Source organism: Streptopelia decaocto (genome assembly GCF_964273445.1).
Source record: "Streptopelia decaocto genome assembly, chromosome: 2".
Classification (NCBI taxonomy): domain Eukaryota; kingdom Metazoa; phylum Chordata; class Aves; order Columbiformes; family Columbidae; genus Streptopelia; species Streptopelia decaocto.
The window spans coordinates 13293532-13308574 of NC_138655.1; the positions used below are offsets into that span (position 1 = coordinate 13293532).

The following is a 15043-nucleotide window of genomic DNA, read 5'->3' on the forward strand; positions in this document are numbered from 1 at the left end:
GCTTGTTCCTGCTCTACTTTTCATTAGCCGTGTTCTCCAAAACTTCCGTAGGCAAACTGCCTTACCCTACAGAGATGAGAAAAGCTCCTCCGTGGATTTCATGGGTCATGGCCTGAAGAAACAGCGGCTTCAGAGCTGACAGTCTACAAACTTCTGCCTGCATCCCCCTCTGTGCGACCCCTGTTGGGCCACAACCGTCAGGGAACTGAACCAAATAATTAAGAAAAATCTTAATTAGCCTGGAGGGACACCTGTATTTAGTTCTGTTTCTGCTGATTTCAGAAGAAACAAATGTGTTTTCTCTTCACCTGGGCTCTGACTGCATGGAACTCATTTAGCTCTTGGAAGGGAAGAGAGTAAGAGGCACAAGTCAAGAGAATATGAAGAAACAAAATGATTCTCAATGGGATTTTAATTAAAGTCTTCTCTTTTATTTGAATGGCTGCTATATTTAGATAATTAAGGAGAATTGTCATAGGAATGAAAACCAACTTTCACTTCTTCCCAAGGAATCCGAAAAATGTTGCTATGTACAGAATTTACAATTATATGCAATAGGTTGTTGTTATTCTGAACTCCAAAATTTGGTATCGCAGGTAAAAACGTACACACCAAAACTAGAGCAGGACGTGTCCATCCTGTTCCTTTCCAAATGTTCTGTAAATGTCACCGGTACACTTCCAAAACCACTGCTCTCCCAAAGACAAGAAACTTTCCTCACCTGCGATCTTGCTGCCATGTGCAATTTTCACCATCCACAGACTAAATAATGAACTTGCTCTCCCTTTTGAGCAGGTGAGGTCAGGCAGAATGGGCCAGATGTGCAAATATTTTCAGGTTTCTGTTTTCTGTTGCAGTGAGATGAAAGATGATACAAAGCAGGTGTAAAAAGTAGTATCTACTGATAAATCAATAGATGTTAGGCATCTAGTAATTTTGGGATTTGGTTGGAAATCCTTTGTTTCATGAATTTTCTTACTATTTTTTGCCTTTCACTTGCAGAAGCTTTTTTTGTTTCCATGGATTATTTGGCAGAAAGATTTTCTGCTTTTGGTTCAAGCTGCTGAACCTCTGTAACTCCCTCTGTACCCGTATTCAATGGGCACTACGGACACCTAGTTTCTCTTCAAAAATTAGAAACCTCGAAGAACTCTGAAATAAAGTATCATTATCTCTAACTTAACATTCCATCAAATGACCACTGAGAGGATTTCTAAGATGCATGTGCTATTAAATGAAAAGGGACTCATTCCTGGGAAAGCGTGTGACTGGTACGACTTTGCTTCTTTACTCAGCTTCACTTTTCAGTCTGAATCTACACAGCTGCTCCGCAAACAGGAAAATTGAGCTGGTGGGATTGGAGGTTTGTAATAACATGTGCTGGAACGCACCCGTGGAGCTAATGAGTGGAAGTGAGCGTGCGGTGCCGGCAGGATGGTCTCTGTAACCCAAATTGTTGGTCTTGGTCCATGTCATGGTCAGCAGGTCCCTTCCTAGAAGGCCTGTGAGCAGATGTCCTCGCTGCGCACTCCATGCTGTCAGCTCTAAGACGGTGTGGTGGCAGAACCCGTGCTTCCCTGACAGCCCTAGGGAGTCCTCCTGAACCCAGAATACAGTGCGATGACAGCACCAAGGCAGACAGCTGCTGCCGGCATCGCCTCCATTTGGCACGGAAATGTCCCTTGCTCTCTTAATGCAAGTGCAGAAAATACAGAGTGATAAACTGTGACTGATCCCACTTGTAAGTGTGTGGCCATATGAAAAACAGTTAACGCTGAAATCTACTGCTGCACAAATATGCTGCCAAGCGCGGGTGACAGGCAGCAGCAGTGCCGCACGGTGAGCTGCATTATTTAGGTGTCTTCTTCCTGGGATTGTGATGCACCCAAGGTTTACATGTTCGCAGGCTTCTCTTTTTAATTAGGGAAACGAAGCATCCACAAGAAGCAAAACAAAACAAGAGGCTTGAAATCATCCTCATTTGGTATTATACAGAATTTCTATATTCATCAGTACGCAAGCGATTGCTAAACAGGTCCTCGCTGCGTTCCCTTGCAATTCAAAACAAGGTGGTTATTATGCAAACAGGTTAGCTTTGTGGAGGCATCTCCAGGGCGAGCTTAACCCTGTCCTGTTCGGCTCCTCCTGTCTAAGTCTTATAGGTCTGTAAACGTTCATGTTGTTATACAGAACAGCGGAGTTATCAGACACGTAGTGTGGCTGGTAGTAGTTGGTCTGGATGGCCTTTGGTGGTGGTGGGGGTGTGAACGAGACGAAGCCGTGGAAGGAGTTAACTCTGTGCAGAGGTGATGGGGGGGTGAAGCTGCTGCTGAACATGAGGGTTCTTGGGGTTTGCTTGGTCTGGTGGGTGCTGCCGGCTGAGAGGCTGCTGAGGGGGTCGGACAGGGTGTTGGCGCTTCCCTCGTCGCTGTCGGGGAGGCTGCGCTGGGGTGCCCAGCGGAACAGGAAGGGCATGGTGCGCGGCGGAGACTTCGGTCCCCTCACGGGCTTGGACAGCGCGTAAAGGTGTCGGAACTCCTCGTCAAACAGCTCCACGACTTGACCCGTGAACTTGGAGAGGAGGTTGCGGTGAACCTGGCCGCATAACCACGTGAAGCTGGAAGGAGAGACAAGGCGAGCGTTAGCGATAACCTCAGCCGTGAGGAACGGGAGATCCCCGCAGGCCTGGTGTGAGAGCCAAATGTGTTTTACTGCTGAAGCTTCTTGTCCAAACACAGAATGAAGATGGTGTCGCAGTTGAATTTCAGGTCAGTTCACATCACTGCTCTTTGCCTTGGATCAAGCTTTGTTATTACAGCTGCCTCTAAAACATTCAAGAAACCTTGTGAAGTTATACAACCTCCTAAAGGGAGCAGTGCTACAGACCCACTGCAGGACTGCATGTCGGATACAATAGCCACCCCACCATCTGGGTGTCTGCTCCACGGAAAGGAGTTTAGACCGTGATTTTGGGTACCTCTCTTCCATGCACAATGATTAAATTAAGGTCTTAGCCTGTCTTGTCTGCACACACATCAGTTGTACCTTCCCTGCAGAATGCTGTGCCAGTTGGTAACTCTCACCCACTCAAAACTGACATGAGAAAGACTAGCGAAAAATAACCATGCTTTGTTTTCATTTTGCTGTACTTCTTCTGCATTGGTCAAGAGAAACACATAAAAACCCAACCTTCCTGTCACATCCCACTCCCACAAAACAAACTGCCACACCTGACAAATGCCTACCTTCTTCACTACAAAGAAAATAAAATCATAAATATTTCCTACAGCCTCTCCAAAAATAAAAATGCTACTTTACTACAAAGTAAGGGAGAAACACCACAACAGTCTTCATTCTCGTAGTCCAGCAACACACCTTAGGATACCCCATAGTTTTTAAATGATTTTTCTTTTATGTGCTTCCCTAATTCACTTGGCAAACAGAAATTTGTGCTTTTCTACAAAACCACAAGCCAGGTTTATTGCGCGGTGTGGGCTGCCTTGTCTGAGCAGCAGTGGCATCAATAAAATGAGCACAGCTGAGAGAATGAAATGCAATTACTCCCTGAGCTGACCAGGGCACAGGCTGAGCAGCAGAGGATGCAGAACAGCACTGGATTTGAACCCAAGGTTATTCTATGTCACCAAAACTCTGCCCCAATTATTCCTGCATGACTTTGCTACGCTGGATTAGCATGAGGACTGCTGAGAGCTGTAGGTTGGTGCACTTTACATCTTGTTCTTGTCATGTTTTGACACAGCTCCTGCGAAACTCCGTGGGACTGACAGCCTGAGCTGACACTGAGGGAGTAAAGACAGATGATTTGCATCTGTGTTTGGGGCTTTACTAAAGAGGGCTGGGTTTGGGGCACACAGTGGTTTTATACTGTTGCTTCAGGAGCAAAGGGAGGAGTGAAGAAATCACTAGTTCAATGCCACCGGGCAACCTTACAATATATACTATACGTTTTATGATTGGACATGAAAATATACAATAAGTTACTAGAATACTGGTACATCTCAGCTCCTTTCTTCATTCTAAGTACTGACAAAACCTTGGGAGCCAAGGTCAGCAGCACAACAAGCTGACTCTCGGCTGCGTGGTTAACATCTGCTGTGCCAGCTCAACATCACCTTCGTTCACTAGGAGGCACGCTCTAAACCTTTGCACGTTCTTTAACTAACTGTTAAGATGATAAGTGAGAAACAAATACAAAAATATACACAATTAGTCTGGAATATCTATGCTGAAGGTTACAAACTCATGAAAGGGCTGAGGCTGCATGGTGACAGAGTTGTATTTCATGTGTTAGAGATGTCTAATTTATAAAAGAAGGTTCAAAAAGAAATCAAAATTAATTACACTTACAAATGTCTTTCAAAAACACACACAAGAAACTGTGAGGAAAAAACTGTTGGACCTGATTTTGATAATTTACTCCCACATGTAACTTCGTGGAAGACCTGACGGACAGACACTCTTTGTGGCTCATTGATCTTATCTCTAACCCTCGTAAGCAGAGAAATCTGGATCAAATTAATAGCCCAAAGATTCCGTATGGACTGATGGCAAACAGGTCAGCTGTAAAGAGGTGAGATGTGTGTGATTTGAGACAAGCTTTGGTGGACTTCAAGTAGTGAGTCACAGCAATTTGCACCCTGTGCACTCTGCCAAAGAACAAAGCAAAGACTTAACAGGTTTTCATTGGCTTCATCCTAAGAGGAAATTAGTTGTTTAGGTTTTAGGCCCTGTTTTGTTCCTTAGTTTACAGTTCTGAGAGCTCTTTAGAGAAAGGCTCAGAAATCTGTGATTGTCACTATCTGCCCAAAAGGATCATTTTTCTACCAGGCCTCTTAGAGTGAAGTTCATCGGAAAGAAGACAAAGCACAAAGAACAACTGCTTGGGGCCAAAGCTGCAGCACAAATTCAGTCATTAATAAATACTTCTCAGCCATCTTTCCAGGGCTTTGTCCCAAACACTATGTCCTGTCCTGCACCCTCTCATTTATGATTATCTGAATCAAAAGCCACCTCTCGTGTGCAACCTTTATTTGCCCTGGACTTGTCTTTTTTTCTGAGTGTACTCTCTGCAGCTGCAGCTCTCACCCCTGGGGTTTACAGCGCTACAGTAACATGCAGCATCACACACATTCAATCTGAAATGTTCTTTTTTTTCAGCTGAGCTCAGGTTTAAATTAGTTTATGGTTTAGTGTTGCCTGCAGGTGGGATAACCTCTGTGGGACAATCCTTCCCCACCTGAACCTGTGTTCTTGGCAAAGCGCCCCGGTGCTAGATACTGGCTCTGAAGAGGCCGGTGGCTTTTGAGTGGCAGCTGGGGACTTCGCTGGCCCTGGGGCTCACAGTCATAGAATCATAGAATAGTCTGGGTTGGAAGGGACCTTCAAAGGTCATCTAGTCCAATACCCTGCAATGAGCAGGGACATCTTCAACCAGATCAGTCTACACTTTCTGCTGTTTTCATTTTGCCTTCTTTAGGAGCACTGAGTTAATGCACTGACTTTGAATTAATTTAAAATAAAAAGGAATAACACCAGTTATCATGGGATGGGGTAGAGTAACACAGACACAGCAAAAAGATAAACTACATCTGAACCCCACACCATAGACATTGGCAATAAAAATGAGAGGAAAACTGTTAACTTAAACCACTTGCTCATGCCTGCACTTGTGCAGACACACGGCTGAACAGCCTTCAGAGGCTCCTCAGCTCCAGTCTGCCCTGTGCAGCAGGACCACACTTACACCCACTGACCCAAGCAATGGCTTTTAAACTAGGTTTTAAAAGCACTCCAGAGCGGGAGATGCCACAGATGCAGTGGTGGTTCCTTTGCCTCTAACTAGTAACCAGCTTCAGTCCTCTTCGGTGTCCATTAGGCAAATATATTTTGTCCCCAAACACTTTGGGCAGGATGAGTGAGTGATTCAGGGTCCCTTTCAAAGCAGTATGGCCTGAAGGGCCATTTTATTTCCTCAGTCTGTGCCTCTCTCCCCTCCTGCTATTACAAAGTGATGCAGAGCAGAGCACTTAGGTGAAATGTCCTGTCGTACTGGTTTCAAGATCTTTTGTATCAGTCTTAAGATCTATTCCCATTTGATTTCCAATAAATGGATTGCAGAAGAGTTTGAGTCTGTTTTACTCAATATCGTTCTTGTTTTTACCTGCAGAGATGGGTGGATAAGATTGTGGGATAACAGGAAACCTCAGATTAGTAAAGTGAGAGCAGCAAGCCTACAGAAATGCCGTGTACTGACAGCCAGCTATAACCCCTGTGACTCTGCAAACTGGTGCTGAGAACGCTGAAGTTAAATAGTGCACAGAGTTGTTCCTCACCACCCTCTGCTTGCTTGCTGGGTACGGGATTATATGGTTTAACAAGGCTCCTGAGGTTAGAAGACATTGCAACAGCAATAGAGAATGACAGAAGTGACTCTGCACAGGACTCTGAGGGTTGGCTGGTTGTTTTTTTTCAGGATTGAGAAGCCAAAAGGAAGTTTCTTGGCTAAAGAAAACAGATCTTGTTCTGTCTCTCTTCTCCCACACATCCTTCACTTCTACTCTATATTAATTTGCTGTTGCATTTCTACACGTCTCTGGTGAGGGATTAAAGAAACCCTGACAGAACAAGAAAACCACAAGCCAATAAAAAAAACACTCCAAGTGTTCACTCATTTTTGTCTGATGGTTCATTTGGAAACTGAATAAACACTTGGCTCTGTGAACAGCTGAGCTCCTGCAGCCTATGCTGACCCCACGTACCCATCTTTACATTTGTCACTGCAGTTAAGTAGCCTTCCTGGTGGCACGCTTTTATTGGACTAGAGGTGTTTCAGTTTCTAAATCATAAACTGGGATTAAGAAAAACAATCTTATCCTTTTAATTAAATAATTACCTCTGTAGTTTTTTTCTCTTGTCTTTTTGTACCTGGATTTCTAGGACACACTTCGGTCATTTGTGAAGCTTATCTATGTAGCCATGAGGCTTAGAAACTTCATTTATTTGATGCAGGTTCAGAGTCTACTGAAATTCCCTGACTGGAGGATCGTGATTCTTAATTAAAAACGCAGTTATTGTGATGCTGTATCCTCTACCTGAAATAATTACAGCAGCATAAAAGTGGAGAGCATATTACAAACTCAGTTCACAGAAAAAAAACAGAAAGAAAAAATAGGGAAGGTACAACAGTCGTGTAGACACACACTGCCTACCTGTTCATGAAACACAAGACAAAACCAGAAGTCTCTCAAGTATTTCTGTTTTCCCTTTAATCACTAAGCTTGTCATATGGAGAACAAATCCCCAGATAAGCTGAGTGACATATGCTACATTAAGAGATCCCAAGGGAGATAGAAATGTATCATGTCTCATGATCACATCATCTGACGACCCAAACAATGAGGAAAGCACAATATTAAGCTATACATACTTCTAGTTCTGCTCCAGGTCTGCAGCAGCAATGTTGTGTACATCAGTTTCTGAACATTTAAATTAAATACTCCATAAAGACCCAATATCAGCTTTAAAGCAACTTAAATGGATTATTGAAAAATGACATTTATTTGAAAACATGAGGGTTTTTTGTTCAAAGAAACTTCTCACCCCTACAAAAATTTCTGTAGCATTGTTTTCGTGAAGTGATATTAAAAATCATAACAGAGCACCTGCAAAGGCTTATCTCACCTGTAAGATCCAGAGAGCACATATTTCCAGTCAGAGATAAGAAATTTTTCTTGTATTTGCCCTGAAAATTTCCTGCCTGATTTTGCACAGTAAACCTCTCCAGTAACACTGCGAACTGAAATATTCTGTAAAGGAAAAAAAAAATAACAGTCAATTACATTCTTTAAAAATTAAAAATCAGAAGGAAAAGGTCCTTTTCCCCCACTGCCTTTAGCTCTTCACTTCCCCAATGTCTGCTATGATGCATTTGCGGACTTTCCAATGTTATTTTTGAAGGTTTGGGGCTAGAGGAACCTGAGCCAAGCTCTCTCACCTGCCACAGGGTTACTCATTTCAATGGGGATATAAACCTGCGTAAGCTCTCTCGTTTTACATTGGCTATGCCACAACGCGGTGGGGCAAAACCTCTGCTCTTCCAGTCCAGCTGGGCCTGCAAGGGCGCACGTGCTGCTCTCTAGGGTAGCCCAGACAAATCTTGTCCTGCAGGATCAGACGCAGGCACACGAGTGAGTGGAGGAGCAGGTCGGCTCGGCCCGTGCGATGTTCTGCACTGTCCTTGTACCTCAGCAGGAGCATTCAAGGCAGGCCAGGCATCCAGACCTGACTCTGCTGTCCCTACGTGCACTTTGCAGAATCAAGGCCTTAGTAAATTAGTGGCACCAAGGATTTGGCTCACACATTGTCGAACCCTATGTATTGTAGCAGCTTACTTATAAAAACAGCAGAGAGTTGTTCTTCCTAAGGAGTGCAGGTTTATAGACATGCAAAAGTTATGAGTATGTTTTATTAATTTCAGTTTCTTTGTATGCTTGGGGTGGAACTCAGCTGTTGAAACACAGGTGTCTGGTGCATGTGAGATGCTCTCAAGTCTCCTGCACACCGTCCGGCTGCTGTTCCCAAAAGCTGTTGCCTCTGCGGTATCAGCCATCTGCACAAAGATGCCACAGGTGCCCTACAGCATCTCAAGCAACAACTGAAATGGTCCCTAGGAAGTTATTTTTAAGGTCAGTTCCCTCTGGCAGAGATGAAGGCAGGCTAAGCTAACAGCCAGCTAAATTTGAAGCAGTATCTTTAAAACAGAGCTTTAAAACCATGTTTTCTCAGAAACTACCAAGGTATTGCCACACAAAAGAATTTTGTGCACCCGCTACCCATGGCTGCCAAACCACAGCTGCGGCAGAGCTGTTAAACACAAGCAGTTGTAACGCTTATGTTACACACGTCTATTAGGGGTCTTAAGCTCTGTTTTAAGACTTCAGGGCCCAGATTAGTTTCATCTAAGGACCTAATGGAAATGCCTTAACTTCCTATAACATCCATGGAAAAATGTAGGCATCTTCAGAGGGAAATAAAGTGCGCTAACACTACCTCTGGAAATCTCTTGCTCCCTTTTAATTACAAGGTGGACTGACCCTAGCATCACCATGCGTCTACCTCAGACTGCCTAAAGTTAGGCAGACGAACCTGAGTCTAAGAGCTTCACAGAGCCACAGTACCTTGAAGAGATCCTCAGCAATTTGCAACTTGTCACACATCTCCGAGAAGAGATTTATATTGCCATGATCGAGCAACAGGTAGACAAACACCATGCGCTTGTTCGCTGCCTCCAGGAGGTCACAGAGAATCTCGGTGTCTGTGAACACGTCCATCACGATAGCCAGCACCTAGGCGAAAAAAACAGAGGAGTCAGCAGAGTTAGTTTACATAACTTGAGGTAGCCTGTGAGGCCGCCAAAATGTAGTTTATTAAAAGAAAAAACACCACAACAAACAGGAATCTTGGGAGATATGTGTATATTTCTTCTAATTTTCTCCCTCGGCGCCTGAATCAGTAAATTGCTGAGACACGTTGTGTCATCGTTTTATTGCTTGTATAAAGCCAATATAACACACAACATGCGCACTTCAGTTAAGCTCTTTTAATCATAAAACACAAGATTACCTGTGAATTTGTGGGCGAGATTTCAGCACTAGGAAATATATTGAACCACTAATCAGAGAATAATAAGGACGTAGCTAAAATAAGAGACTGCAGCCCTTGCCAAATGTCTGACTAGCTTTCATAAGTCACATGCATTTAGGAAGAATCGCTGGATGACGCTTTCTCTGTTATGACTTACAGCTGGCACGGTCCTGGCTTTAAATCCTCACTCTGCCATTGGTGCTGGGGTGACAGCCTGCAACAACTCCAACTTTTGTTGTTGTTGTTTCCATCATGATTTATAAACTGTCTCATTTTAACCATACATCCAGGTTTCCCAAGGCCCAGCTGGCAGGACAGTGTGTAAAAGTCTCGTGACTGGGCATGAAAGCCCCAACAGCTACTTAACTGCACATCCCCCGGCAGCATGGATTGAGGGAACAGTAAGTGTGATATAAACCCAGCTCCTCCACGCTGCAGCCCTATGCTCAGCGCTGGACACGGCCTCATGAAGGCGCTGGTCTTTGATGATAGGTGCTGTCATCCATGGGAAGGGTCATCTCCCCAGGGCAGTTCAGCCCAGCTCACACCTGGTATATATTCAGAAGGTGCCTGTTTCCCCACTAGCAAGGGAACCCTTGATAATCGCACTCACGGGTTATCACCTTCAAACAAAACAAACTGTCTTACTAATTGCTTCCATCTTGCACTCAATCTTCCTCCAAAGCCTGTGCCCACACCTGAGTTGATTCCCTTCCCCCTGCCTAGGAAATCCCACAAGACCCAGCACATCCAGCGCCGCCAGCACCCTGTTCGGGCAAGCCAAATTAATCACGGTGTGGCGAGGATCCCACACCTTCCTTCTGCTGCCAAACCACGGTGCTGCAGAAAGGGCCTTGCCAGTGCTGGTTAAGTGGTACAATTATGTCCAATATCTCATATCCGCATGTACTGTTAACTCACCTCAGCTTTTTAAATGGCACAACACCACATCTAGCCTCACCACAGCTCCAGACCACTCGATCTAGTTCTGCTTTTTTCACCAGCTGTTCCCAATTTGTATTTCTGCACCTGAATTTCCTCTCCTACTCGCAGTACTTCTTGCTTCTTTTGCCCAAAGTTCATTTTATGAGTCATGCCTATTCCACAAACATGTTAAGATCAGAGTACCGCTCTCCAGTTCTTTGCAGCTTGATGTCATCCACAAACACAGTCTTTATTCTGTTGTTTACAGAGATCTCAAATACAAGGCTGTCCAGGATAGATCCTTATCAGATCCTAATTAATAAATGCTGCCATTGAAAAACTGCACTCAAAAAGCAGTTGCCCAATTTATATTTTAAGTGTTGCTCTAGCACCCTCTTGTAGTGTAAATTGGATGGTTAAGAAGGTCATGTGAACCATGGATTTATAGTACATTTCCCACTTCTTCCCCTACAAGTTTTCTCCTCTTGGGACTGAAAATAGGCCTGGGTTGATACTTCACCTGATGCTTATTTTATTATTCCAGAGACATTTCTTCTGTTATACTGTCTTTCTGATGCTGCCAACTTAAAATGACTGATCTATAATTCCCCTGATGTGCTGTGCACTTGTAGCCCAACGGGGATTCTCCTCCTCTGCAGTTACACTCAGGGTTACCAGACCCAGCACTAGTAGGAGAACAATAAAGCAAAAGTCTGTAACTCTGCCTGGGCTTGTTCCTGACCGTTCCCCTGTGAAAACACCGATGGCCTCTCGAGATTATACAGAGTGAAAACTCCTGCATGATGGTAAACACAACCCTGAAATGTCAACTGTATTTTTTCCAGGAAAGGAGGAGAGCTGCCAGAATGCATGCGGAAGAAGCTTTTGTCCCCCTCCAGCTGCTCAGCTTCTGGTTTCCCAGCGCGTGGGCAGCCTGGCTTGCGGCTGGCACCTCTCTGCAACCCCCCAACACTTTGGCTGTCGTCAGGAGCATCATCCGCATCTTTCCCATGTGTCAAGTTATGCTGCAGATCCTCCACAGGGAGACCACGTGGCATTTTTAGTGACACTGGCAACATATTAGGGATGAAAGGTCTTTTTTCTCAATAATTTCCTTCCCCTGGGGATGGCTGCTGGCACACCAGACATGTGCCCTTCTCCAAGCTCCCCTTCACCCACAAATCCCCTAAAACAATCGCTAACGGCTCAGAGCTCACTTTAGCTTGACTTTCATTACTGGCGCAATGTTCTGAGCAGAGCAAACCATCCTGCTGATGATGCAGAAAGGACAGAGCCCAGCTGCCCCTTCTATGGCACATTTGCTCCACTGGCTTAACAGGAGTTTAAAAGGAGAGGAAATGTCTTTTATTTATTTTTTTTTTTAAGTCATTAACATAAAAAGGTGTTGGTGTGAGTACAAAAAAACCCCAAAACAACACTGCCTGTCTTCAAACACGGACTTGTTACAGCGACTTTCTAGAGCAAAGCCACAGTGCAACACAACAGGCTGGCCCAGATCAAACACCGTGTTTACCTGATCTTTTTAAGAGCAGGAAGACAACAGAGCGCAATTCTCTCCCCGTACCTGAGTGGACTTGTTGATGTACCGGCGTATGATGTCTCTAATGTTGTTGTTCTTCTCTGTTTGGAAATACACAGTGGCGGTGGATTTTTCCTTTAAATAGGGCTTCTCCGCCGTAATCCATGTGTGCAGAGCTGGCTCGCTGCTGTCAGAAATGGTGGGGAAGTAGGTCCCTGAAGGGAGTGACCCGGCATCGTTCTGCTTTGGTGCAGCCGCCCCGTCTCCAGCCAGGGACTCCTGCGCATAATAAGACTCCCTGGCGTGATCCTTGATGTACTGAGCTTCCACCGAGGAGAGGAAATCCACCTCCCCCTCTTTGCTTAAAGTTTCCAGGTAAGAGGCTGTCCCACCGTCCAGGAAGGCGTCAGTGGCCAACCTTACGCTTTCGTTGTGGCTGAAATCCGCTTTTGTCGACTTCGAGGACTTGTTCTTGATATCCTCCAGCCTTTTCCTGATCTTGCCCATGTGTCTGGAGTGGCTCATGGCTCTTTGTCGCAGCAGCCGCTCTGCCGAGCAGGCACCATGCATATGGGTGGCACAGGGAGCGCAACCGTCCTTGTTCAGAGCCTGCATTCTGGCGTGAAATCACCTCAGCTAAACGAATTAACTATGAATAAAAATAAAGAGATCTTATTACCTCAGGCAAATTCACACTCCTTGATTTTGTTAGTACAATTATCTTCAAAAAAACCCCCGAAGGAAGCTTGCTTCTCAGCTGGCGGTGTACTTCGGCAACAATCTGTTTCCAGATGGGACACAAGCGCAAAACCGATTAGATTGCTTATCTGAGAGGCACCCACCTCACCCCTAGGGCTTTCGAAGGATTCGAGTCCAATTACCAGTGCTGTCCGATTCGGTTGTATTTCTCTTCCTGTCGCATCTTGTGAACTGTGAGGGAGGGAAGCGCTCAAGCAAAAGCAGGTAAGCTCCCAAGCATCGTTGCACAATCTTCAAAACAGCTTGAGGCTCCTCTGTCTTCGCATAGTATTCGTTGGGGAGCAAAAACAACTCTGACGTTGAACTGGGACGGGGACATCGGCCATGTCCATAGCTTCAGAAGAGCAGAAAGGGTCACGGACTCGCCTGCACCTACATGCTGCCAGGCAGGCTTAAAAATAGACTTCAACTTCGTCACTGTGCCCCGTTCGTAGCATGTTGCTATTACCATAGACGATTTACTAATTTATTTCTTTAAAGCTTTGTGACTACGCCATCCTATTAAAAGAAAACTACCCCTTCCTAAACATCCTGAATATTATGTGGAGGGAGGGTTGTGAGCTGGCCTCAAAGCATCAGAAATACAAACACTCATCACTTGATTGTGCACACTTAGGGCTGCTGGTTGTTTTTTTTTTTGTTGTGTAGTTGTTTTTTTTTTTTCCAGGCAGCAGCTCCTGGAGTCACGTTGTCCCCGTGGCAGCCGGGCTGCTGTGTCATTAGCAGCACAGGGGCAGGTTGGCAGCGCGGTGAGAGGCGCAGCGCCCGGGGGGAGCCGGGCCGGCTGCGATGACTGTGCAGGGGCGAGGAGAGGCAGGGCGGGCAGGCAGCCTGCCTGAGGTTCGCCACGCATACCTGTGTGCGTGCTTGGGTGCAGAGGCACGTGTTTTCTCACGCAGGTTGAGTGTGCCCTCGCCTCGTTCGGCGATGCATCCGTGAGCCGATGGGGAGCGCAGGACGGAGGGGACAGACGGGTCTGGGCTCCTGGTCCGGGCGCTGAGGGCGCATCTGAGCAGGGAAACGGTCAAGGCGCTCGGTCATGGGTGTCGTCAGGGTGACACAGGCCCAGGGCAGCTTCCCACATTCGGGGTCTGTGTCCGTGTCAGATGGCAGGTAAAAAAAAAAGTAATTATAGATAAGGATGACACAAACATCTATGTATGAAAAGAGACAGGGGTGTGAAACGGTTCGGATTTTAATCCCGCAGACGCGGAGGGCACAAAGCCCCGACCCGGGCTGTGCTGTGACTGTGGGAGCGACCGCGTCCGTCCCCCCGCCCCCCACATCCGCCCGCAGCCGCGGGACGCGGCCGCGAGTCACTAATTGTGCACTGACCTGTTCTGCGCAATTAACGCCGAAAAGGATGCCGCCCAATTAACCCGACGTGCCGGATCGCGCCCTCTCAGCGCCGGCCGGGGCCTCCCTGTGGCCCAGCCGGGGCCAGCGCTGCCACCTCGGGTCGCAACAGGCTTACCCGCTGCCCCACACGGTCACCCTCATCCCCACAGCACGGCCCCACACAGGCCACCCAGGCTGTCACTACGGGGTCCCACACGGTCACCCCGAGGCCCCACGCGGCCACTGCGGGGTCCTCCGGCAGGGTCCCCGCTAGAGCAGCCTGAGGAAGGGCCGGGACACGGGTCGGGCTCAGGCGGCCGCCGGGCCCCGCCGGGGCGGGAGGCGGGATGGGCAGCGCCAAGAGGCGGCCTGGAAGACTTTCCCACAGCCGCCTCGTTAGCGCAGTAGGTAGCGCGTCAGTCTCATAATCTGAAGGTCGTGAGTTCGATCCTCACACGGGGCAAAGGCGGGCAGCTCTTTTTCTTCCCCCTCCGCGGGAGCGGCGGGACGAGCCTCCCGCGCAGCTCCCGCGGCCCCTCCGCGACCCGCGCAGCCCACACAACCGCTCCGGCTGCGGCGGAACCGGGGCCGGCGGGTCCTGCAGCCCCAGCCTTGGGCAGGGCTGCTGGAACCGCGCTGGGTTACACGTGCTTACCGTGTGGGGGTTTAATGGACCACAAGTGTACACAGATCTGGGCTAAGGTGCTTGCCAACAACTTCGTGGGTTTTTCTTTTTAAATATAGAAATAACCACAAGTAAACTCCCAGACAGTCATCAGAACAAGGCTCTTTTCTCATCTGCTCCCTTCTGCCTCCCTG

The 15043-nt window shown here is 46.9% G+C and overlaps 2 protein-coding genes across 4 annotated transcripts in view; one reads left to right on the top strand and one right to left on the bottom strand.

Moving 5' to 3' along the window:
* DERL1 (derlin 1) overlaps nucleotides 1-15043 on the top strand; it is a 72473-nt gene that overhangs the window by 14363 nt on the left and 43067 nt on the right. The window lies entirely within an intron of this gene.
* Nucleotides 432-14402, bottom strand: FAM83A (family with sequence similarity 83 member A). Of its 3 annotated transcripts, XM_082045529.1 has the most exons (6): nucleotides 14222-14402; nucleotides 13742-13977; nucleotides 12173-12776; nucleotides 9198-9365; nucleotides 7702-7826; nucleotides 432-2617 (listed from the first exon to the last, which is right to left on the bottom strand). In XM_082045529.1, the coding sequence occupies exons 3-6, from the start codon at nucleotides 12740-12742 to the stop codon at nucleotides 2077-2079; spliced, it is 1404 nt and encodes a 467-aa protein (XP_081901655.1). In that variant the 5' UTR covers nucleotides 12743-12776; nucleotides 13742-13977; nucleotides 14222-14402; the 3' UTR covers nucleotides 432-2076. The 3 variants fall into 3 exon arrangements, with proteins under 3 accessions (XP_081901655.1, XP_081901653.1, XP_081901654.1); XM_082045527.1 differs by lacking the exons at nucleotides 13742-13977; nucleotides 14222-14402 and adding an exon at nucleotides 12970-13210; XM_082045528.1 differs by lacking the exons at nucleotides 13742-13977; nucleotides 14222-14402 and having other exon boundaries at nucleotides 12173-13210.

Bases quoted from the DNA above. Each gene is read 5' to 3' on its own strand.
- FAM83A (XM_082045529.1), bottom strand. From the start codon at position 12,742: ATGCAGGCTCTGAACAAGGACGGTTGCGCTCCCTGTGCCACCCATATG. The intron at 9,366-12,172 runs GTACGGGGAGAG...TTTTTCGCCTAG, and splicing joins ACATCAACAAGTCCACTCAG to GTGCTGGCTATCGTGATGGA. The intron at 2,618-7,701 runs GTGAGATAAGCC...CTCTCCTTCCAG, and splicing joins GTGCTCTCTGGATCTTACAG to CTTCACGTGGTTATGCGGCC.